Source organism: Actinia tenebrosa, unplaced genomic scaffold, assembly GCF_029948245.1.
Source record: "Actinia tenebrosa isolate PJP-AT-01 unplaced genomic scaffold, QUT_ActTen_1.0 PGA_scaffold3__52_contigs__length_22856419, whole genome shotgun sequence".
NCBI lineage: Eukaryota > Metazoa > Cnidaria > Anthozoa > Actiniaria > Actiniidae > Actinia > Actinia tenebrosa.
In genome coordinates this window covers 13,422,134-13,446,256 of record NW_028292580.1, presented here as the reverse complement: position 1 = coordinate 13,446,256, position 24,123 = coordinate 13,422,134, and the positions used below count along the sequence as shown (strand labels likewise).

General features: G+C 37.5%; 2 protein-coding genes and 1 long non-coding RNA gene across 3 annotated transcripts in view; 1 reads left to right on the top strand and 2 right to left on the bottom strand.

Moving 5' to 3' along the window:
• Window positions 1–19,524, bottom strand: part of LOC148908698 (uncharacterized) — a 55,158-nt gene extending 35,634 nt beyond the window's left edge. Inside the window, exons 1-2 of the long non-coding RNA XR_016120795.1 lie at window positions 19,358–19,524; window positions 6,657–6,773 (exon numbers count right to left, since the gene is read on the bottom strand). This is a non-coding gene — a long non-coding RNA (uncharacterized LOC148908698). The remainder of the gene's footprint in view (window positions 1–6,656; window positions 6,774–19,357) is intronic.
• LOC116296162 (uncharacterized) lies at window positions 1,267–5,853 on the bottom strand. The gene is made up of 3 exons (XM_031704131.2): window positions 4,993–5,853; window positions 3,603–4,675; window positions 1,267–3,180 (listed from the first exon to the last, which is right to left on the bottom strand). The coding sequence occupies exons 1-3, from the start codon at window positions 5,474–5,476 to the stop codon at window positions 1,573–1,575; spliced, it is 3,165 nt and encodes a 1,054-aa protein (XP_031559991.1). The 5' UTR covers window positions 5,477–5,853; the 3' UTR covers window positions 1,267–1,572.
• Window positions 19,525–19,643: 119 nt separating the features above from the next.
• Window positions 19,644–24,123, top strand: part of LOC116296158 (A disintegrin and metalloproteinase with thrombospondin motifs 9) — a 35,330-nt gene continuing 30,850 nt past the window's right edge. Inside the window, exons 1-5 of the mRNA XM_089035603.1 lie at window positions 19,644–19,774; window positions 19,863–20,212; window positions 21,043–21,193; window positions 22,772–22,971; window positions 24,010–24,093. Coding sequence (XP_088891729.1) covers window positions 19,696–19,774; window positions 19,863–20,212; window positions 21,043–21,193; window positions 22,772–22,971; window positions 24,010–24,093 — 864 coding nt within the window. The 5' untranslated portion in view covers window positions 19,644–19,695. The remainder of the gene's footprint in view (window positions 19,775–19,862; window positions 20,213–21,042; window positions 21,194–22,771; window positions 22,972–24,009; window positions 24,094–24,123) is intronic.

The window sequence follows — 24,123 nt, the reverse complement described above, 5'->3', positions numbered from 1 at the left end:
CTTGTACGTCTCCCTTATTACTGAACTTCGATTCATTTGCCGGCTAATAAATATAAGTTAAATTTTTGCTTCTAAAATGTATAAAAATGTATGCCATTGTGAGTAGTATAACTACATTCCTATACATAAAATCTGAAGTCTAACGAAGCTACAAATTAGTAAAAATCACGGTTTTCCAAAATCTAGATGCACGATAACATTCCTTGGCTCTAAGGACGTTAAAACGACCAGCAATGTGAATTATTTTACGAATCTCGGTAAGACCCTTGACTGGCTGAACTTTTTTATTAAATTCAGAGGTGATAAATGAACAGCAAGATACGAACGCACATTAAATACTGCTTATTAATAATGGACTATATCCGATAACAAAACACTGGACACTTGTCAATAATTATCACTCGATGAGGGGTAACACTTTGACATAACACTTTGATCTTTTAGTTAAAATAATATGTATTATCTCGTCCCCAATGGTCGTACGCTATCCATATGCGAGGAGCATTGAGCAAAATCGGAGACTATGAAATGTTTATATCACAAAAAATGTTCTAACTGTTAACTCTGGTCCAAAGTATAATCTATACACGACTTTCAAAAATGGCCGCAAAACTCGGTTGGGACTAGGGACAATTGAATGGAAGCGAGGTAAGTAAGGTCTCATTAGCAAACAAAGTCTACTCAGTACGATATTTAGTGTCAAAATCATTCATCTCTTTTAAGCGTCTTTTGAAGTAAGGGTGCATGACTTTGACACAATATATTGTACTGAGTAGACTTTGTTTACTAATGAGATCTTACTTACCTCGCTTCCGTTCAATTGTCTCTAGTCCCAACCGAGTTTGGTGACCATTTTTGAAAGTCGTGTATAGTCATAATCTATCTGGGATTTCACTCCACATATATTTAGAACTGCTTTAAAACTACATTTGCTTGCATACCCTACTACTAACGTCTCGGGAGACGATCACGTTACAAATTTCAATCACGTGATAATTTTAGCCCATTTGTCACTCACTTGCCGTGTGTTATACGATTCTTTGCTTGAATCTCGTTCAGTAGTTGTACTCTTGAGCATTATTTGCAAACTAATATAATAATATAATTAATAATACTATAGTAATAATAATCAAGGGAATGACACATGAAAAAATATGGAAATACACTACTGGGTCTGTGTAGCTTCAAAAAATTAAATGAGAAAAAGAAGAGGAGGAAAATTTGTGAATACTAAGAAGAAGGGTTGAGTAGCCGAAACGTGTACTACAATGTTTTTATTAAAATTCAATCCTGGACTCAGAACTTAAATTATACAAATTAATGCCACATGCAAAATGGCTGCTTATAACAGTAATTCTTATGACCAGCTAAACGATCCCAAAAAGTAGTTCTTACAGGCTAGGACTCTAGCTAAAAATGCATAAATTGGCCTAAATATAAACAAGTTATATTAATTTACTAAAGCACCACCGCCTTACTTACAATCAATAGTCCAAAGGTAGCTGATAAATGTACTATCAGCGGTGGTGCACACGAACAAAAACAACAACATGACCGGAGGCAAGCATTCATTCATTGAAATAAGTTCATTTCCTTAGCACGCTGTAAAAAGTCATCAATGTTCCCAATGGTGTTAAACAAGGACATGAGTGACACCTCAGTTTTCTTCATTTTGGCAACCAAGGATTCTATCTCATTCTTCCTTTCTCGAGCTTCCTTGGATGCTTCCATGTAGTCATGCCAAACACATGTCTTCTCGCCTTGCAGTACCTCGATTTTATTCTTCAGTTTCTGTTCGTTTTCTTTACTCTTTGCTTGGATGTTTCTGATTTCTTGTAAGAGTTTGGCGAGTTCTTGTTCCTTCTGTCTCAGATTGTCTAAGCTTTCCTTATAATTACAGCTCATGTCTTCCTTTGCTGTCTGCAAGTCGTTGATCTGACGTTGGAGTGTCAATTCTCGTTCTGATGCAGTCCTCAAGGTTCTTTCTAGTTCTGTATAGCGCATGTCATGATGCGAACTCATGTTCCTCATCTGGGTTGTTAAAATATCAATGTGAGAGTGTGTCTCCTCTTTTTCTTGTTTTGTCAATTCGATGGATGACATCAGGTGTTTGACTAATTTCTGGACTCCACAAATCTTCTTCTTCATCAGCTCCAGTTCTTCAAAAATGTGTTTCTCTTCCTTGCCTGGGTTAACTACAGCAGTGTCATCTTCTTCTCTGCTACTGTTTTCAGCAGACTTTGGAAACTTCTGTTTGTTTTGTCTTTCCTTTTGTATTTCAGCGATGTTCTTCAACATATTGGTTTCAAAATGTTGAAGCAGTGATTCCATCCGTTCAGACAAAAGATCATTACTTTCTTCCATTAGGTTTCTAAAGACATCAACAAAGTCATCGAATTCTAGTGCATTTTCTGTCACATGAGGCTTGCATTCAGGCTCAGCCGAATCAGGGCGGTCAATTGGGTTCATCTGTTTATTTGTTTGGGATCCCTTTCTCAAGTCATTCTGTTTGCTGGTTGTAGCTTGCAGATTGCTCATGCAATCTTTGGCTAAGGTGTCCTCCACTTCGTCCTCGATTTGTTTTACCAATGGATCCACAGTGGCTTCTTTGAACGTCTGGAAGGCACGCTCTGATTCAAAATTATCCCAGGATAGCTCACGTTCAGGCGAGCGACTACCTTTCAGGTCATCGTGAACGTCTCTATCTATTTCTTTGATTTTTTCCAGGTATCCAGCAATAGAATCTATCTGAGACTTGACACTTGTTGTACATCGCTGCCCAATGGCCTTTGCAGAGTTCAATTGGCTGAAGAGGCAATCAACATCGAAATATAGCTTAGACATGCTGTCTTGGTTTTCTGTGTCAGAGACCTGGCTGTTTAAGACTTGTTTGATCCTTTTCACAGTACTATAACACTTGTTGACACCTCTTAGAACCATCTCATGCTCCATCTGTATTGTACTAAGACTTAAAAGTACTTGTAGGATTTTGTGTTGGAGACTGCTGTTGTGTTCTGTGGTAGCACAGGAAATAACGTCAATATCATCATCCTCTGCATCCTTATTAAGACCTTGATAGCGATGCTCAAGATACGTCACTTGCTCCTTGTCAACACCTGCAGCAGTTTGCAAAGATTTGCCATTCACCTGAAGGCCTTCGTCAACTTCCATATTGTCAGTCTGCATTCATGTGAAATAATAAGATTATACACTACGCATTAACCACAATGTAGAATAGGGTTTCATATGATCTTAATTAGCTTACAGTCGTCGTTGTGATTGACGCTTTGGTACATCCAAGATAAAAAAATATGACCGAAGCGCTTTGCATACAAAAACGCTTTGGGCTTTAAAAGCGTCGACTGTTGCGCATCAGCAATGGAAAATGGAAATTCGTCGGAAATATCGCTAGTTTTCCACAAGATTGTTGCGCATGATAAATACCTTGGTAAATAAAACTAAACAATTATCGTAAGCTTTCTAAAGCTATGTCCGACTCCTAGGCCTGTGTTCATCATTTCTTCAGTTGCCTGATTACACATGTTTGAAGCTTCTGTATATCATAGTAAATTTTAAAAAATACACAATTTGATTGGACTTACCATCGCTTCATTAGTTGTACCATCAACTTCCTCAGGCGTTGATACCACATCTTTACAAGTCACCATTTTCTCGTCAGCGCCATCTTCGCTCCCTAATGTTCTCTCTTTTTTGTCGGCACCAGAATTCTTTTGGCTTGAGTTGTCGTCATTTGGCATCATTTCTTGCTTACATCTGGCACACACGTTTACGCTAGCTGAAGACGTTCTTTCTTCATTTTCGAGTTCTCGTACTCTTTCTTTCAGCCTTCCATTTTCTAAGAGCAAATTTTCAACTCTTTCGAGTCTAGCTTCTTCTTTCTTGATTTCGTCGTGTTTCTCATTGTAATACAACTTCAGTCTGTTGTCTTTCTCTTGAGCGTTCTCAGCGAGCGCGCTGTTGATTTCCCTAAGACATCTAAGTTGTTCGTGTAAGCTTTCATTTTCTTTGGAAAGCTGGCAAATTTTATCCTCCATGGCTGCTACCTTACTTTCTTCGGCGTGGTTCTCACTATCACTTGGCCGCCGTCCTTTTTCAACGTCTGCTGTCTCCAAGCGCTTACTTTGTTCAACTAATTCATCGTGTTTGTTTTGAGCTTCGAGTTGATTCTTCCAGGTCAATGTCTTTATTTCATTTTTCATTCGTTCTTCGTTTACCTTGTATTTGGCCACCTTCTCCTTAAGATTGCCTAATTCTCTATCTCGACTTTCAACAGTTCCTTCCAGTTTGCTGACTTTTCCTTTGCTGGTCTTCAACTCTCTCCTCAAATCTTGCACTTCAATTCTCATTTCAGCAACTTTTGTAGCACTTCTCTCGATCTCGTTCGTCTTTTCCTCGATAATACTTTTCATTTGTTCTCGTTGTAGCTTGAGTTGTTCAAGGTCTCTTAGCAAGGTCCTATTTTCCTTTTTCAGAATATCCAAAAATGCATGCGCATCAGAACGGCTGCCCATAGCGACAGGTTCTTGGTGACAGGACTCGTCGTTATCTTTCTCACTTTCTTGTGCTACTTTCATTGCTTTCTGCTCATTCTCGCTTATTATCTGGCGTAGTGTTTGTAGTTCTTTGGTAAGGGCACCTAACCTTTCCTTGTAGTCTACAAATAGATAGTGTATAAATATAAGAATCCTTTTTCTTTGAGGAAATTTGTGTATTTTTTAAAATGCCTAATTCGACAACAAAGACTACACCGGTGAGTTAATGTTCAACGTTTCTTCTTTAATTGTTATAAATAATGATGGCAACCTCATTTATCGGCCACTTAACAATTCTACGAGGGTGGAAGGTCAATAGCAGTTGTACCTCTAGTCATTGTTGTAGCAGAATCCAACAGATTTGAACAACTAAATTAATCCTCCGATCCGGCATTCTTCAAGTTGCCTAGGAAATTGAATACAAAACGTTTCGACTTACTTTCATTTTCTTTGCTAATATGAGCTTTTTCTTGCTTCAACTTCCCGACTTCCACTGACATTTTTTCACTTCTTTCACCATATTTCTCAGCTTCTGATCTTTCCTGTTCTAGAGATTTTTCCAGCTCCATTACCTTTTCATTCTCCACCTTTAACTTATGTCTGGCTTTTTCCAAAAGTTCCTCGCCGTATTCTACTGCTTTCTCTTTATTTTTAATCTCATTTGCATATCTTTCTTCTTTTGCTTCAAGATTCGACACCTTTATAGTCAACTCCTGTACCTCTTTTTGCAAGACTGCGCTTGAAGATCTTTCTTCTTCCAAATCGATCTTTCCTTTTTCCAGAGCTGTAACATAACCGTCGATCTTGAGGTCTTGTTGTTGTCGTAGTCTCTGAAGGTTTTCATACTCTTTCTCCATATCACAAATTTTTTGAAGTGCTTTCGGAGGCAACTCCTGCTTCCATTCATCCTTTGCCCAACTCATTTTTCAAAATTTGATTTGTTAACCCTTTCGTCTCCAAAACTCAATAAGCTAGTTGTTTTTACGTGTTGTTATTTTCAGACTGCCGTTTCAAATTTTCTAACGTGCTTGCGAAAGCGCACGAACATCGTAGAGCGCGCGCGAAAAAACCTCGCGCGCGCGCGTTTGGAGGAGATTAACCGTCTTTCACAGGTAACCCAATAGGGATTTTGAAAATCTGAATTCGAAGTTTTGACATGAACACTTTAAATGCTACAGCTGTTGGTCTGATAACTACTGTCGTACGTGCTAACAGATGACGATCTAAAATGTAATTTAATTCAGTTTACCAAGTAAACGAGTTCGCTTTGGCAATTATTCAAGAAAATCGAACAAAAAAAAAAAAAAAAAAAAAAAAAATCAATCAATCAATCAATCAATCAATCAATCAATCAATCAATCAATCAATCAATCAATCAAAATGTGGCCGTCATGTTAGTTGATATTCCGTGAAAACTATTTTTATGAAAACCAAAAGAATTGTAAGAACAAGCAGAGTGCGAGGTGCGGCCTACAAAAAATGGTTGTGAAATAAAACAACAACGATGTTTTTACATAATTAAACAAACGTAATGAGGTATTTCTGTCAATCACCAATTCAATCTGTGATTTAGCTGTGCCCTGCCCAGAGGCTGTTTCAGGGTTCGATCTGTGAGTTAGTCGTGGCAGACCTGCCCTGACTCAGATAACCCCAGAGGTCGTTTCAGGGTTCGATCTTTGAGTGAGCCGTTCCCCGACTTAGATCACCTCAGGGGTTGTTTCAGGGTTCAATCTGTGAGCCATGCCCTGAATTTGATCAGCCCAGAGGCTGTTTCAGGGTTCAATCTGTGAGTGAGCCATGCCCTGAATTTGATCAGCCCAGAGGCTGTTTCAGGGTTTCTCAGGAGAAAAAAAACCCCGAGAGCTGACTGATGCGTACTTCATGACCTTGTTGTGTGTTCGATTACGAAATCCCCATATCTGTTGACTGAATGCGTACTAGAAAAAAAAAAAATCCATACATCGAAATATTTCGTACTGTTAGTCATGTCCCTTTCTGATACGTCGGTTCAATGGTCGCGGGTTGATTACCAAACCTTGAATTGAGGTTGCGACTGCACAGACTGTAGTCAGTTTAAAAGAAATTTTCAAATTTTGTACCTACCAGCCTCGTTGGAATGCATTGTCTACCAACAAACCGCTGCATGGAGAGTTGTCAATAAAATGAGGTGGACAGTTTTAGAACTTTAGAGCCAAAGATTCCGGGTAGTGTGAGTCATGCCTGTGGTATGATTACAATTGATGACAATTGTTAATTGTTGCTAATATTTAGGTTTTACTGTTTGTTGCGTTCCGGGAACCGGTTGTACGAAGGGTGGATAGCGCTATCCGACGTACAAATATTATTCATTGGATAAATTTATTGGATCACTATATCCCTGCACTGGATAAGAAATTATCCATCGGATAGTGCTATCCACCCTTCGTAAGACCGAGCCCTGATGTATAATTGTGTATCGTCTCAGCAGTAGCCATCCGATTATTTCATTCTTTCGACCACAACAAAAACCTTGAGTATGTGCGGTTGAAGCAATAAGCTATATCAGTGTACTTGCTGCACAATCAACCATCATGTTATTTTGCGTGGGACAATGAATTACACCCTTTCTTACTGACTGCACAGGTTGTCTAGCATTGAAATTGTTTTTTCAATTTCGGCAGCTCGTAAAGAATATTTATCGACAAATCACTAGTCAATTGAATGTGTAAACAAACTCACTTGCATAAGAGTACCTTATTATATATAGGATATGTCACCCTTAATTAATAGCCTTTGTTTCTCATTAGGACCACACGAAGTTGGCTCATGTGCAAAACCAGATAGAGTTTATGTTAGATTCTGAAGATAACTTGCTATAATACCAGAGTTGGCGTTGGTTCCACTACAAGCAGACTAATTAAGGTAAGGGTGAGAGACATGTTTTACGATAGCTGAGAGTTAGTATCATTATAGTTCGCCCATCATTAGTATCGACTAAATGAAATCATCTGAAGTATATCAAACTGGGGCGCCGGTTCTAGTTGATTCAATCAGAGTTAGTAACTCTGATTAAATAAGTAAAGAGCCATCAGCACGGCTGAAGTGGAAATCGTAGGAGCGGATAATCATCGGTTGATCTTAACTAGGAGGACGATGGATAAGCTAGATACCACTGTAAGTGTACTATAGATTTGGTATGTGACCGCGTACGGTCGTTGCAGAATCAATGGACTGGCTTATTCGTATTAGCATATTCAAGAAGGCAACATGGCTTATGCCATTTATAGAGACCCACTGCAAAACGAAACAAATTCTCTTAAGACTCAAAGCAGTGTTACTGTTTTAACGTTTCTACCCAAGAAAGCCACAGGAAATTGCTTCTGTAAAAAACTAGAATGACCTCTTCACTTGTATCAGTTTTAAAGGAATGCATTATTTCTTGGAGTGCTTTATTTAACCTTTTTGTTAGCTTGAGCATATTTACCCTTCTCTGTACACAACAGCTAATCCTCCTAAGATATTTTAGTTGTGCGAGTTAAGTAATTTGTTGTTCAGGTATTTTGGCATGGGCTTAGCGGTTAAAAAGTATGTGTGACGTCATTCTATGTAAAAACCATACTGGCAAATTCACTTCCGACCAAAACGTTTAGAAAACTTTCAAAATTTATAGAAATTTAAATGTAGTTATTTTATTGAAACTTTGATGCGGGTTCAATTTTCTTGTTGTTTTCGCTGAGTTTTAAGTAATTGACCGTATAACTTCTGGAATACGTCTTGCTAGATGATAGATATGTTCTCAAAGTTACAAATAACAAAATAATGACTTAATTTTTTTTTGTGCAAGTCAAAGAGTTTTTGTTTGTTTTGTTGATTACTGCCAAGTTTCCTTATCAAGGGCGATTTATCTGTCAAAAACTTAGACCAATTATTGAAAACACTTTATTCTTTGACTTGCACAGGAACCATTACAATAGGCAGTTTATTCATGATAACGTAACACGATATTAAATACAACACACCCAATACCGCTCACTATTGTTAAATTCAATTCACAATTTTACCGCACATTTTACACATTGTTCAAAATCCTTTCTTACAAAGTTTTATTTGTTAGAAACTGAGAGTTTAGGATGTAAAGAATTGTGTTATTTTATATAGCTTTATCTTTTGTGGTTTCTGATTAATATCTGTACTAGTTTTGACGTGACAAGACAATAACTCTTTATTTTACAAAGACATCAGTATCGAGTTTGGAAACTTATAATTTTAATAAAAAGCCGAGGCGAAGACTTGATTATTACAATCGAGAACCGATAAGCTCGTGTTCCTATCTTTAACCCCTTTTGGAATAGACAGAAACACCTTTTTTTACGAGGTTATCCGATAGCGCTGGAATTGAATGAATGAATGAATAAATGAATAAAATTAACTATTTTTTGTTTCCTTGTTTCCTTTCTTTTGATTTTATTAGCTTGAATTGTCAAACTACTTTTATCACCCAATTGACATTGTGAAGTGCCGGAATGTGGTGTTAAGGTGTTTACGTGTTTTTTCTTAAAAAACCTTTTTCCTTTGAAGCCGAGATCAAGATATAGAACGAGAGGACGTTTTCAAAATTGGACAAGTCTTTAGGCTTGTCCAATTTGAGATCTTTCAAAACATCACGAGTATCTATAATTTGCGAATTGTACGAGAAGACTGTGCGATTTTTTGTTTATAATACGCTCAAAAAAATTGACAGAGTACAATTTGGGATTTGATTGTACTCCTCTTTTCCGATCAGAATCGAGTAATGTTGTTGAGTATATCATGAAGGGCAAAACAATGTATAGTGCTTTTTGAAATATTTTACGTACGATAACATTGAACGGTTCTTGACATACAACATGGCGGCCGCGCCAAACTTTCTTATACAATGCTATACTCTAAAGGTTGGGATTGTAAACAGTTTTGTTCATCCCTCTTATAAACATCTCGCCCAAAACGGGCCATTTCATGAAACGTTTGTATCTCAGATCATTGAGATGTCTTTTCGACTCAATTTTGGAGAGGATGATCCACGATCCTAGCTTAAGACTTTGCAATTGGATTTCTTTCAAATCCTTCAATTCCACTGACCTATCACTCAGGATTTCTTTTTAAATCTCTTTTTTATGTCCAAGAATTTCCGAGGTTCCCCCGCAGGTTGTTAGATAATACGTGCAATGACACATGGGTGCTGGTAATATTCGCATACTAATATAGTGTCGATAGGGTCATCGATATTGGTGCGGTTTTGTTTTCAACCCAGTTGGTATAGTTGACTTGCTCAGCAGAGGTTTCAACGACGAACGGCTAGTAAAGTAACTTGTGTCACTACAATGGTGGTCGCATGACCCAGCGAGGTGTTGATGTTTGGTTTATTACTAGTGGTTTCTTTATTTATAGCCTTGGGAGTGGTTTTGTGCAATGGTAGCTTTTATGTTTTATGGTGATAGGGTACGCCCGACATGTTTTTTGTTAATCTTATTTGTTTTGGTACATGGTGTTGTATTGATTATGTAAGTAAGAAAAGGTTGTGACAAACAATATAACGGGTAGAGGTGGTTTGTTGTGAGTCTTGCCCCATTTTGTGTCTAGACATAAGACCCCCGCTACATACTAATACGTTAAGAATCCATACTCACGTACCACCATATAAGCACTTATGACAGTACCCAACACCACTTACTAGTCAGTAGTATATAACGACGAATGGAAGCAAAAGAATACTGCACTTCACAACTATAGGCGACACTTATACCACTGCTTATACATGAGCACCACCAACATGCACTGTCCAATTATATCAATGTTCAGTAGCTTTCCAGAACACATGTCATTCCCCGGAGTATTATTTCTAAATAGATGCCTACATTCATATGGATATGAGGCTTAAACAAAGAGGCTTATTTCTAAAATAATGACACGTAGTCTAAAATGGCAAAACATTTGCCAAAGCTGATAGAATGAGTCTATTTGGGAGTCTAACTCGAAAATTCTCAGACAAATTTTCTGCACTTCCTCACGTACATGTTGAAGTATTTTAATTGATCCCACACAAAATGTCTTTAAACGAGTTCCTGATCGTATCGATTGCCAGCGCCAAGAGATTATGATGCAGTTGGGATAATTCGCTCAACCTGTTAACAAGTAAAGATTACCTGGTCGACGCAACACCAGTGACCATAAGTTATCTGATGACGTTCATTTATAAAAAAAAAAAAAAAAAAAAAAATGAAAAAAAATTGGCCCACGTAATACTGCATTGTGCATTATTAGCCGCAGTGTTCGGGACTTTTAATGGAAAAGCTGTACTAATAAATATATGGAAGTAGATTGAAGATGGACAATTTGTCCGAAAGCTTAGCAAATTATGAATTATAAATTAAGACGGGGTTAAAATAAGAACTGTGATAAACTAAATTACTTTGTTTGCATAGAAAATAGATGTATTGGCTTTACTTGGCAAACATGTTTGTGAAGCCTAGTTTTGACTTCTCAAAAAATCTCTTTGATTTACCGCTTGAGTTGAGCTTCACTAATTAATGCCTAGTTAATCATGTAAACAGCGTTTTTGAAGTACCAATGTAGTGTATGTATATAACATTTCACCGCAGTTATCTTAGGATTAATTTAGCCTAATAATAGTCGATTTTATTTGGTCTGTCTTTCAAGAAAGGAAACGTGTTGGAACTGATGGCACAAAGTAGTGACCCGGATGTGGTGGTCTAAATATCTGCCGACACACCTAATTATTATTCGCTCATGTTTTCTATAAGGTCATTATGACATATAAGAGGTCCATTAATTAACATGTCTTCACGCTTTTCTTCTGCTATAGACCGGATTGTTTTAATGTCTGCTAAAGACAGACAATAACAAGGAATAATCTCTTAGGTAAGTGGGATTCAAATTAATTGATTCAGTTTGCCAAAGCTTTATTGACTATGCTTGAGCAAATCAAAATAATGACTCAATAGCAGCGTGGAGAGAGACTCAAGAGAACGGGAGGGAAAGGGGTTGAGGGTAGGGGGTAGAAGGTAGAAGGTAGGGGATGGAGGGTAGGGGTAGGGAGTAGGGGGTAGAGGGAAGGGGGTAATATCTCGAGCGGTCAGCGCCCAATACCAAGAAAAAACAAACAACACAGATTCGACCCATAATACCTGGCGGCTTTTCTTAATCAACTCCAATTTTTTGGAAATAATGTATGCAGGAAAATATTAATTTATTTTTAAAGCTTTGTAATTCCCACAAAAGGCTGTGGGTAAGCTAAAGAACTTCTTCGAAAATCCCAAAAAGGAAAGAAAATGCTTTGAAAAGGCCTGTTGAAAATTTCAGATAATGCTTATTTTATCGAAACAGCCAAATCGCTTTATTCTGATTGGCTGACGGAAGTGTAATCCATTTCTAACTGTGTTTTCGTTTCCTTGTGAGAATTTTTTCATCTTTATTATAGCAATTAGCTACAATGGGTTATCGCAAAATTAAAGATTGTCAAAATTTCTGGAGTTGCTCTTGCTGCTTCGCTGCTTGGGTCATATGCCGCTTGAAAACACTGTATGCAAAAGATCATACACGGATCACTGATGGCCGGATCGATTCTTTTCTCGACTTGCACAAACTCTATATCTGTGAAAGCTTTTTTCTGCGTTTTGTAAACCTACTCTAAACTTAGCGAGACGTACTACCTAATTTTCAATTACAACAGGAAAAAAAAATAAAAAAAGCAAAATTAAATCCTTTGATCAGAAATGGAATTGAACGTTTCGTGATCAGAGTTGGTTTGAATGATTTGTCCAAATTGATGTTGACTCGATGTCGTGCAAATATCGCGAGCCTGTGAACGAATAGTCATATATAAATAAGACAGGAATCAATACGAAGTTTATCAATAAGACTATAGAAAGCTAGCAGGGGATTTTGTACCTTTATTTCCAGAACACGAAAAACCTTGTACTTTAAAAGACAATTAAAACGGAAAAGAAAAAATAAATATACGATCTCACGAGATTGCACATTATTATAAATGTCTGATTCATAGACCAACATTAGCATTGCTATTTACGGGACAAAAAGTTAAAATTCTAATTTCAAATCAAAGCGCAACCAAGAAGCAACGAGCAAAAAAAAAAAAAAAAAAGGCTATCAATTTTCTTCCTAGCAGGGTATAGATTATAATTTAACTCTACCCAGGGGTCGAATTATTAATTAACGCAATCAAAAAGCAAGGCCTTGAAACAGACTGTTTTCTATTGGCTCTTTCTGAAGCTTTGCAATAAACAGACTTCAAAACCTGATGTTTTTGCTTTGCAACTAGACACATCACAGAGAAGGTCGGTGAAGAGTTTGCAAAGACATAAAGGCCTCAGGGTAAGTTTTGTAATGCGTTTAAGGTTAATTTTTTTAAATTCATGGCTATCAGATTTTGCTAAGGTTTAATTTCCTCCAGCTTAGGCTTCCCAGTGCATTGTACAAATCCATACACCCACTCATGTCTGTCGTTCATTCCTGCTGTTTGGTACTGTTATGTGAAACCATAGACTTGCAGGTTCGTAACCTATCACCTCGATAAATTGTCATACAAATTATTAAAATAAAGTAACGAACCGTTTCAGCGGTGAGTTTCTCCAACTTCACCTTCAATACAAGCAAAGACAGACACAAGCCATAAAAAGACTCAAAATGAAAAAAAGTTTTTTTTAGTTTTCAAACCAAAAAGCGAATTTTTTTTTTTTTCCCATTTTGCAATCACCTACACTCTCCTTTTTACAACTCCGGCAAAAAAAAAAAAAAAAAAAAAAAAAAAAAAAAAAATGCATTTTTTGCCGACTAATTTTAAAAAGTAGATTTTGGAAAATTTTGATCGCGTGAAAAGTCTTCAGCAAGGATCTCAGCAGAAAGACAGTGTTGAAAATGATTATTTATCCTTCGGAAAAAGTTAATTGTATTTATTAATTAGAAACTTTGTTTTGTTTATCGTTCGCTGTTTTTCTATTGGTTCGGTCTGTTGCATGTGTAGAACAACTTGAATTCAAAGACAAATGCTATTGAAATATTGTTTTGAAATGTTTTTTGTTTTTACTTAAGAATAGAAATTAAAATTTAGTACTGTAGGTCAATTGTGGTTTAGTTCATGCCAGGAGCGATTAAAGCAGAGTCAGGGGTTCCCTTGATGAGTGGAAATCAAAGTTTATTGGATCAAGCAGAAGTAGAATTGACAGACTAGCTCTTTGATTTCTTGATGCAGCACACGCAACTGATATGCATTCACTTGAGTGTTGATGCCTATCTGTAGGTAGCGGTCACTGGCACGCATGCGCACTCTGAGAAGTTAAAATCTTGTACACTACATGCATAGGTAATGCAAAACGACGCAAGCATAAACGAAAGGGCAAGAGTCCTTATTTCATTGTGACAGGCCAACACATTCAGAAGCACAAACGCAAGCTCAAGGCTTAACTGTGGAGGGACCGTAGGGCTACTTTAAATACTTTACACATGGACCACAAAGAGAGAGATTACAGCAGATACATAGGATTTTAGATTTGTCATAATCCGGATTCGAGAAGCTATATATGATAATAACGAAAGAACCACTAAGGCAATTGGCAAAAATGAATCGCACAATGCAGGGAAACGCGGTAGAAGATATATAGAAAAGACCGACAAAAATCAATCATGAACGCAACAAGATCGAACGACCGACCGACCGACAGACCGGCCGACCAACAGACAGACAGATGTCCTAGGAGGAAAGCAAGCGTGTGAGCGAACGGAAGGACCCGATAAACGGAAGGAAGGAAGTATAACAAACGAACAGGAAGAACAGACGGACAGACGGACAGACGGACAAATACTGAAACACGAACAGGAACCACGACGAACGAACGAAAAACCCGAACGTAATACGAAAGCTAACGAAGAAATGAATGACTCTTTTGAATCAATTCCAATTGTTTCTCTTCTCACAGGAACTGAGGTCTCAGGTTCGGATCCTGGATCGGCATCACAGTGTGAGCAGAATTTTTTGGTCTTTTTGGGGTCTCTAACTTGATTCCAGTACTTTTCGCCAAATAACAATTCAATCATAGTTTTTGTGAGACCTGGAGTTTTTCAGGGTCTCGATAAAATCTGAATTAGTATTATTCAAAACGTCATTAGTTTCGTACCAGACGTTAGCGGTCCGCGGACTACCTTCTCTCACCAATACGACAGCAATAACAATAAACCATGTTATTAAATGGAGTTGATCAGGAAGTGCGGTCTTGTTTGTGTGTGATTATTGTGACATCGGCGGCTTTTTTTTCGCTTCTGTGCCTCGTCTAAAAATGTAAAAAAAGCACCTACCACCATATCCGTCGGTGAACTCTCGCCCTACTTTAGATGAGGGATACACTTAAGATATCGAAGTACCTACTTTTATTTATACTCATTTTTAGAGCACTATGACGTCAAAGAACAGCATTTGCGCATGGGCAAAGGCTAGTTGAGAGAAATGCCGGCAAGCATTGAATTCTTTTTGAAATGAATCCAATGAAAGAATTTGAAATATGCGTTGAATAAAACGATAAAGAAATAGTAGCATTTGAGGGCTGCTTGAACTTTCTTTTCTGAAATTTTTTAAAAAGTAAATGGAGTATTAATAGGGCCACCATTACGATGACATATTCAGATAAACAAACTATGGGCACGCGCAGACAGCAATAGTTACTGCTGCTGATCAATAATACTGGATTGATTTGACTTGGCCCGTAAAACAAAGTCGTATGATTAGTGACTAGAAGCCAAAGTAAAAGAAAAGAAAACAATGAAATTCGTGTCTACTACTACTACTACTTCTCTTTTGTTTTCGTTCATCCTTATGATTTATCTAAAAAAAAAATGCCTACTTGCAAGAACGTTGTCATACGATATTAGAACATTAGTAATTTAGTGAGAAAGGAATACAAGAGAAAAAGTTCAGCTTCAGTGATCTTCTTTTGTTTTTTAATATAATTCCTATCCCACAAAATCACTAATGTTCTATTTTCGTATGACAACGTTCTTACAAGTAGGTGTATATGCTTCACGGTAATTATAATCACTATAATCCGGGTTTAATTGTTTTGCATCCGGTTTTTCAAGCACAATATAGACATCCAAGGCGGTCAAATGTATAGCTAGTGGTCTTAGTATAGTTTAGACACCCCGATAGGTAATAAAAATCGTAAGATGCGATAAGGAAAGACAATATCACTCTTTTGTACGAAATCCATTAAAAAGATAAGATAGATTGGAGGTGTAACAGACCATGCATACCGATCAGCTTTTTATATGATATTTAAACAGGTGTTATTGTGAAGAGCCGGAAAACAAAGAAAAACATATCATATCGGCATCTTTTTATTGACTGATCAGTTCTGAACGTATATTCCCAGTCATTGAGTCATACATGCCTATGATATCGAAGTAAGAAGATTCTAGTTTAGGAAGACTTCGAAAGGGGCTTCATTTTCATTCTAAGGTGAGGTTTCCGCGGGCTTTTTATAACTTGATGGTTCGTTCATTGGTATTTTTAGAACATACGACCTCGGATAGTACGCGTGATGTCATTGGACAATTTCCTTCCAGGCTGAAAGATTTGAAATCTTTTTTCCTAGTAAACACAGAATTGATTCAGCTAGTAGTAGATGCAAATACGCCGTAACTTTGTATGGTGCAAACTTCTCAAGTGTCAGTTGTGAATTGTATCCTTTAAAGCATCGAGTTTTTTTAGTAAGTCTATGAAGTTTGGACTTCCATTGCTGAGATTAGTAGGACCGAGAGAGCATTCTTCTTCTTTGGAAAAGTTTTTTTTTTTAGCTTTGTCGTACAAAAACGAGTAAGTAAGCACTAGTGTTATCTTTATCTTTGCAAGCACTTGTTAATTGTATCTTTTCAAAATTTGTTCAGTAAGATTAGACCTTTTAAAATTACTGATCGAGATTCTAGAATGTTCTTGGTAGCTTTGTGGTACAGAAACTTAGTCACACGCGAAATTCTCCTTGTTTCTTTTTCTAGATTAGTATTTTCTATTGGTTTTATTTGGGAACATTTTAGTTTTGAGAGGCCACACGCAAGGGACACTTGACAATAAAGAACATGTGGTTCAGCTCAGTAGACGAAGATCGATAATGAACGTTGATCATAAACATATGCATTTGCTGATATCAGCATACTCAGTCCAATCTTATACAAGATCACATAAAATACCCTATTTGTATGATTATTTAAAAGTTGAAATTAGAAAATTATTCGGTCACATTTTCTAAAATTTTGAAGCGCATCAGAAAAGCATAGCTCACTACTCCTCCCATGGATAAACTAGTGTTATCGAGGGAGCAAATGCTTAATTTACCATGAAAGATATTATAATGAATAGGACAATGTTACCTTATCATCCATAAGAAACACCACTGTTAATCTCTATCCATGCTATCATGAATGGGTTACGCAGACAGACGACAGAACTGAATCAGACCTTCAAGTTTGGCGCGTGCGTGTACGTCACCGTAGGCTTGTCACGCACATAACTTACGAACCGACCTGAACTTAAAAAAAAAACACACACACACATCCAAAAAGTCCAAGGGTATACGATTATTTCTAATAGTTTGATTTCTGGCATACTTTACTTTAATATGCTGTGCTGAAAATGATATCAAAATACGACGACCACAAAGCCATGATAACAAGAAGGATCGTTTTAGCCTTATCAGTGTTAGAGTGCTCCCTTCTCGAGATATCACCGGCAGTAATAGATATCTCTAGTAATTTCATTATGCAACTAGAAAATCTGATAGAAGACGGAATGACAGAGAGATGAGTCCTGTACGAAAGCTACGCCAGGGTATCTTGATTTTAACGTGTTTCCTTGTAGTTTTTTCAGTTTAAGCATACTTTGCCGGGAATGCCAACGCGTCCGCTCCCTTGTCGTATCTGCTGAGATTTAAGCGTCAGCAACTCGAAGCGGGTAGAAGTCAAAACAAGTGCGTGAGGTCACTGAGAGTGAACGATAGACCTCCCGCTTTGTAGGCTACACTCCAACTAAAAGTCCGTTCAAGAACTCCTCAAACGTACTTCCTCTCCGAGAGCTCCACAAGTGACAAGGAGTGTTAGGAAGCTGGATTTTTAAAAATGTCCTTTTTTTCTAGTCCTTTGAGTTATTTTGTTCCATTCCTTTACCTAGACCGCTTAACCAACACCGTTATACATCGTATTTTGATTTAAAGGATAAGCGAAAGCTGGTTGCTAAGACTTTGCGAAAGTTAGATTTCAAGTTTACGAATCCACTAAACGTAGAAGCTAGAAGGTAAATGAGCGCTTAGAAGTTGACCTTTGTTCTCTACTAGGAAGTGCTGAAAGATTTTGCAATGGTAACTGTAAACCAAGTTCGTTTAGTGTTCCTTTCTAACTTTATTTATTCAAGTTATCTTGTGTCTCATATCATTTACATCTATCCAAAACTATCACGAACACATGGAGAACGGTTACCTCATTGTGTCCGTGTACACGAACATGGAATAGATATAATTTTTTAAAAATGATATAGTTTTATGACTGATTATGATTTCATGACAGGATTTACTTCATAATGAGACAACACTAGTTTGTCTTAGGTATTTTAAGCTATCTGACAACACTGATCATAACCTGGAAATCCCCTTAAGAAAGGCCCACTAATGTCAATCTTTGTAAGACGGCACAGTGCTTCTTTCTCCGTCATTTCATGACTGCTTGAAAAAACTGAACGATGAGGAGTACCGGATGATTATGATAAGCCACAAGCCCTTCCTTAAAAATGCGATAACAGTTATTGAAAATATAATAAACAACAATGAACAAACACTTCAAGGAATCTAATTATCAATTTATTTAAAAAAATTCTATTGCACCAACCACGCCATCCGAGCAATCCTTTCCGTAATGTTACAATGTCTTCGCTCACGTCATCAAGTGCACATGCCGAAATAATTTTATTTGCCAAGTCTCTCGACATTGTGATCTTATTGGCTGGACCGGTTTTGCGCACTTCCCTTAAAAACCACGATGAGTATTTTGTACAAATGCTGTCAAAATATAACGTTTAAGGATCCTTATTCTTCTGACAATAAGTCAAGTGTTTCTACATGCGTCAGCCGACAATCAAATACCTTGGAAACCAAGAGCTAAAACGGGATTAAACCTTCTGTGGTTTTAGGATATATATCTAGGATTTTTTAGCCGCCTATGACGGAAAAGAAAGTTTGGTACATTCAGAATGGACATTATTTTAGTCTTTGCAAACTCCATTTTTGTTTTTACTGATCAAAACAGCTCAGTTAAATTCATTTGGTGTTGGAGCTTATCCTTATCAGAGCACGATTTGTGCCTTGCATGACAACTGAGCAAGAATTATTTTACCTATGGATCTCTAAAATAAAACTTTTTGACGTTTATATCACAACTCTAGTTATTAAGGGTGATGTTTTGAACGAGTACTGATAATCATCATGACTGTAATCCCTAACAGACCCAAGCAGTTTGCTTGCCTTATCGTATATGCTTATCTCCTATCTCGAAGGCATGAGGGCCGTCTCATTTGTCTTGTTTACCTTCACAAAATCCAATCAAAAGCTTTATCGGCAACGAAGCTGATTTTTCCGCGGGTTACTTGAAATCGTAAACCAAATTACCGTTCGGACATTTTATCGTGTTTGTGATATGAATTCACTAGAGATACGCCGAGCACACACGCTCATGTTTTAGTCTACTTTAACTCTTTTTATCATCCATTGGTTACATACCATACCGCCACCGTGCTGCAAATCCCCTATTGATGTAGTCTGCGTGTACAGGTTAAATCTGACTCACACCACTGTTTCTGGACAGTCTCATCTAAACGTGGAAGGATTTTTAATGGCATTTACCGACATTTCCTTTTTTCAGATATGAGGTTTTTGTCCAAAAGCGGTGAATCTTGCCGATGTGTTTAGGTGCACGGTGTCAAGACAAGGTGCCCTTTAGTGATTGACAGCAGGACCAAGCGCAGTAGGCGTTCCCCTGGTGACCCAAGTGTCGTTACACTTCACTAGTGATCCCGTCATTCTGCCGATAGAAACCTTATGTGTACAGAGACCAGAGGATGAAGCTGTTGTGTACCTTACTAACAATTCTCATCACAAGCCAATATAGAGTATTATGCAGAAGACATCACAATAGAGGTAAGAAGACATTTCAACATTTTGATCTCTTGCCATCGAGGAGATTTCCCTAAGGTAAATTAATTAATCAAATCTTTATACTTTACAGATCGCAAATTTAGTTGGAATAATGTTGAGAGTGAATACAGAGAAACAGTTCCTATTCGAGTCAACGAGACCGGCCAGTCGGTCTATTCTCTGAGCAAGCAATTTTTATCATACAACAACAGAGTTCCGGACAGTGAACTATTGTATTATCATGTCACAGCCTTTGAAAGAACTTTCAAGTTCAAGTTGGTTCGAGATCGGAGCTTTGTGTCTCCGGGGCTCGAAGTTGAACACGTTTTTAATGACTCTGTTTCAATTCCTTATCGTGGAGAGTTAGGACATTGCTTCTACCATGGGCAGTTAGAAGAAGATAGTCTTTCAACTGTGTTGTTCAACTTATGCAAGGGTCTGGTGAGTGTGCACCTTATGATAAGACAACTAAAATAACACTAAATCCACACTATCCAATAAATTGCCCAACCTTTTGTTATCAGGACCCTTAGACATGTTTAAATTCTTTGATTTTTGTTTATAAGTGCTGGGATGATGTTAGTAAGTTTTACTTGTCTATTTATTGTTTAGTGACAAAATCATTGGGTGATTTACTCGCGGCACTTTCCTAATAGCCGGCGAATTTTACGGCATGTCACGTTATACGACCACCCCAAACTGCTTACCAAACTACTAAATATCTTAAAATAGAACTGCTTACAACAATTGGCAACGAGAAACTCTTCTTTCAAGTAAAGACTCGCCAAGCTCTTATCAGTTAAACTGTGTTTTCCTATAGTAATAAAAAACAAAGGTTTAGCTATTCAAAAGAAAACCGCTTGCCGGAAATAAAAAATTACCAATTATTGACCCCCTGGTAGTCAATTCGAAAGAATTCTATGATTGCATGTCAATACTCAAGCAGTTGTGCCTGCTAAAAAACTCTAAAAAAGGGTCCTTGATTTTTTTGTGATGAATGAAATTTGGTTCACTTTTGAAGTTCATTTGTCGATGTATAGAAATCGTCCATTAAATAATAATTTGGAATTATTTGACAAATGACTTACTTGTCTTAATCCAATTAATCTCATAATGTTAGTTCTACTGGAGCCTGACTGCTGGGATTCCCAATCCAGTATTTCAAAAATGTTTATTTGATATGTAAAGGACTTAGTTTCTCAATAGGAAGGGCTGCGCCGTGAGACAAACACCCTTTGAAGTGTATTAAGCCTTTTCCTTTGTACTTCCAGCGTGGTTCGTTTACTACAGAAGGGATAGAATATTTCATTGATCATACGGAAGAGGTGGAAAGGGGGAATTCTAGTTCGAGAGGCAAAATCCATGTTGTATATCGGAGATTGGAGAATGCTCGCAAAACAAACACATCCTACGATCTTGGAGGTAAGTGTTGATATCAAATATCACAACAAACTATCCTCTACTGTCAGTAGAAAAAGAATATTTGGGGACACTTAGATTTCACTACCTTATAACATCGTCACGCTTTTGGGTTTGAAGGAACTAAAAACAAGCTACAGTCTGCATTTTCCCTTTAATCCATTGAGAGTAGATTAGAGCCTATTAGAGCCTTAGGAGAATGGAGCCTACCTAAGGCGAATACTGCAAATTAATATCAATTTGAAATAAAATATGCAAGACCAGAGCACATTTTATTTATCATAGAAATAAAAAAAATAGATGTCCCAGTTCAGTGGTCTATAACAGCACGCGTAAGGAGCGGAATGAACAATGTTTCATGATATTCTCCCACCTTTACCGTACGTTTGATTCGATCGAAACAGATATTCACGTTATTAGGGCAGCGAACGTGCTGCACACCACATTAACCAACCACATCGAGGAACCCCAATACTTTATTTCTTCCGCTTTGAAGTGAAAATGTGATAATGATCAATTCAAGGAATCGTTCGGTGTCTGTCTATATTGTTTCAGCACATGTATCGTATCCAATTTTCGCGTGGTTAAGTTTTCGTAGGTGCAGGCATTTCAAACGCTATTACGTCATGACCTTTGTATCATCACAAATCTTTACCTTGCTAAAACTGTCAACTAAAGTCATTAAGTTTTTGAGCTATATTTCTTGATTTTCATGATGCTTTGAAATAATTGATGGCGATGGTAACTTTTTGTCCCTTACGCCTTAATTTCTTTCCTCTCTTCCTCCTTCCTTGCTTCCTCTTTTTTCCCCAAGATGTCCATCCATCCATTTATTCATTCATTCATCCATCCATCCATCCATCCATCCATCCATCCATCCATCCATCCATCCATCCATCCATCCATCCATCCATCCATCCATCCATCCATCCATCCATCCATCCATCCATCCATTCTTAATTGCCATTCTACTTCATCCATTCGTCTGTTATACATATAACTTCTGTCAATGTGTCAATGTTCCATACAGTTATTGACTTAGTTAATTCCTTTATTCAATGATTAATTGGTTGATAGATTGATAGATTGTAAGATAAAAAGTAAAATGCTATAATGCGTGCAGCATTGTTATTCGTCGCACGAATACTTATGTGTGTGCTGATGAAACAGCTGATGGACAAATCAGTTAGCTAATCTTTTTCGTGGATCATATAGTGAAAGATAGGTTGATTGGCATCGAAATGCATGAAAGCAATTGTAGCTCGATACACTTGCAGATTGACAAAATGGACCCATGCAGAGAAAGCGTGAAAGAATGAAAAGACGAAGAGAAGATGGGAGGGAGAGAAAATAATGGATTTATGAATGGATGGATAAATGGATGGATGGATGGGCGCATGCGCGGATGGAAGATGGAGTATTCAGATGGAGATGTAGTTATGGAGGGCTGGATGGATGAATGATGCATAGGTAGTTTCAAATCAGAATAGATGGATTGCATGATAGATTAGCTGTTCGAAGGATGGATTAAGACAAAATTAATGATAGACTTGACTATTAACATTTTCCTTGTGTGCATAGAGACATACTTTCCCGGGAACACGAGCGAGTACATTATAGACTTAAGCCGAGATGACATACACATATCTCGCAATAGAAGACGAAAACGTTACATTGAAGCAGCTTATGTCGAGACGATGATCACAGCCGATCGCTCCATGGTCGAGGCCTTCCCCAACAAGGCCGAACTCCAAAGCTACCTCATTACTATTATGGGAATGGTTAGTACTTCATCATGTCTGTTTTTCCAAGCTTTAAAATCACTAATCGGTTCGACCCTAAGAAAAATGTCAAACCTTCTTATTTGACATCTTGATAGGATCCTTTTACCACCATTATAAAACTGAAGCACGTTTAATTTGCCATCTGTTCTTGCATATTTAGAGTACAACAGTATTTTCCCTCGATCTTTCCATTTCGTATAAATTTTTCCACTTGTCATATTCCACGGAGCCTTACGATCCATGGCTTACTAACAAATTCGGAAAGCAAGCAGACTATTTCCATGTTTTAAACACCACTTAACTCAAAAAGCTGTCTACTTTTAGAACAGCCTTGCTATGTAACAGGCATTCCGTAAATTAAAGTGACTTCCTTAGCGACCTCATCACAGCAGGCTAGCTTTTCATACGATGTCTAATTTCTATGTTAATGATTTCATCACGTCTACTGCACAGTATGGCATTTTCCTCTTTACGTTATCTTGACAAATGTATCCTAAACATTCCTTTGTGCATTAAGAAATTTAAAAGAGAAAAACATATATCGTGAGTGAACAAAACAGTGCAACACGCGCCACACTTTCCTTTAATGACGTCATGTTGTTTTTGAAATCTATCGACAAACATGTCTCATAGTCAATTTGTTAATTACTGTGGAACAACTATCACAAGGTACGTCATGATGATAGCAACAATGTCACGACTGCGACACCACAGTCAAGTCACGGCAAACTGCACGGTCACGGTGACAAGATAACGAGCTAACGACTTCCATTGAACTAATCACAGTAAAGAAAACCATGGCTTGTCCAATGAACATCATTGGACAGTGTACTGTGATGATTACAGCCAGGGAGGTGCGTTCGTTTTCACCAGTCTTGCAAAATTAAACGTGTGCACGTGGGAAACTCTCATTGCGTATGCTTTAGAAATTGGAGAGAAAATCATAACGAAGGCGTATTCCTTAAACATCATTTGCATAATGATTGTTTGATTGTTTGGTTTCTAACTTGATTTTACTGGATTTTTTAACCATAGGTCGCACGTATCTACAGAGACAGATCGATTGGGAATTTAATTAAAATTGTGCTTGTAAAAATCTACACGATAGAGTCCGACCTGGTGAGGAAAATCTTTAACATGTCAGTATTC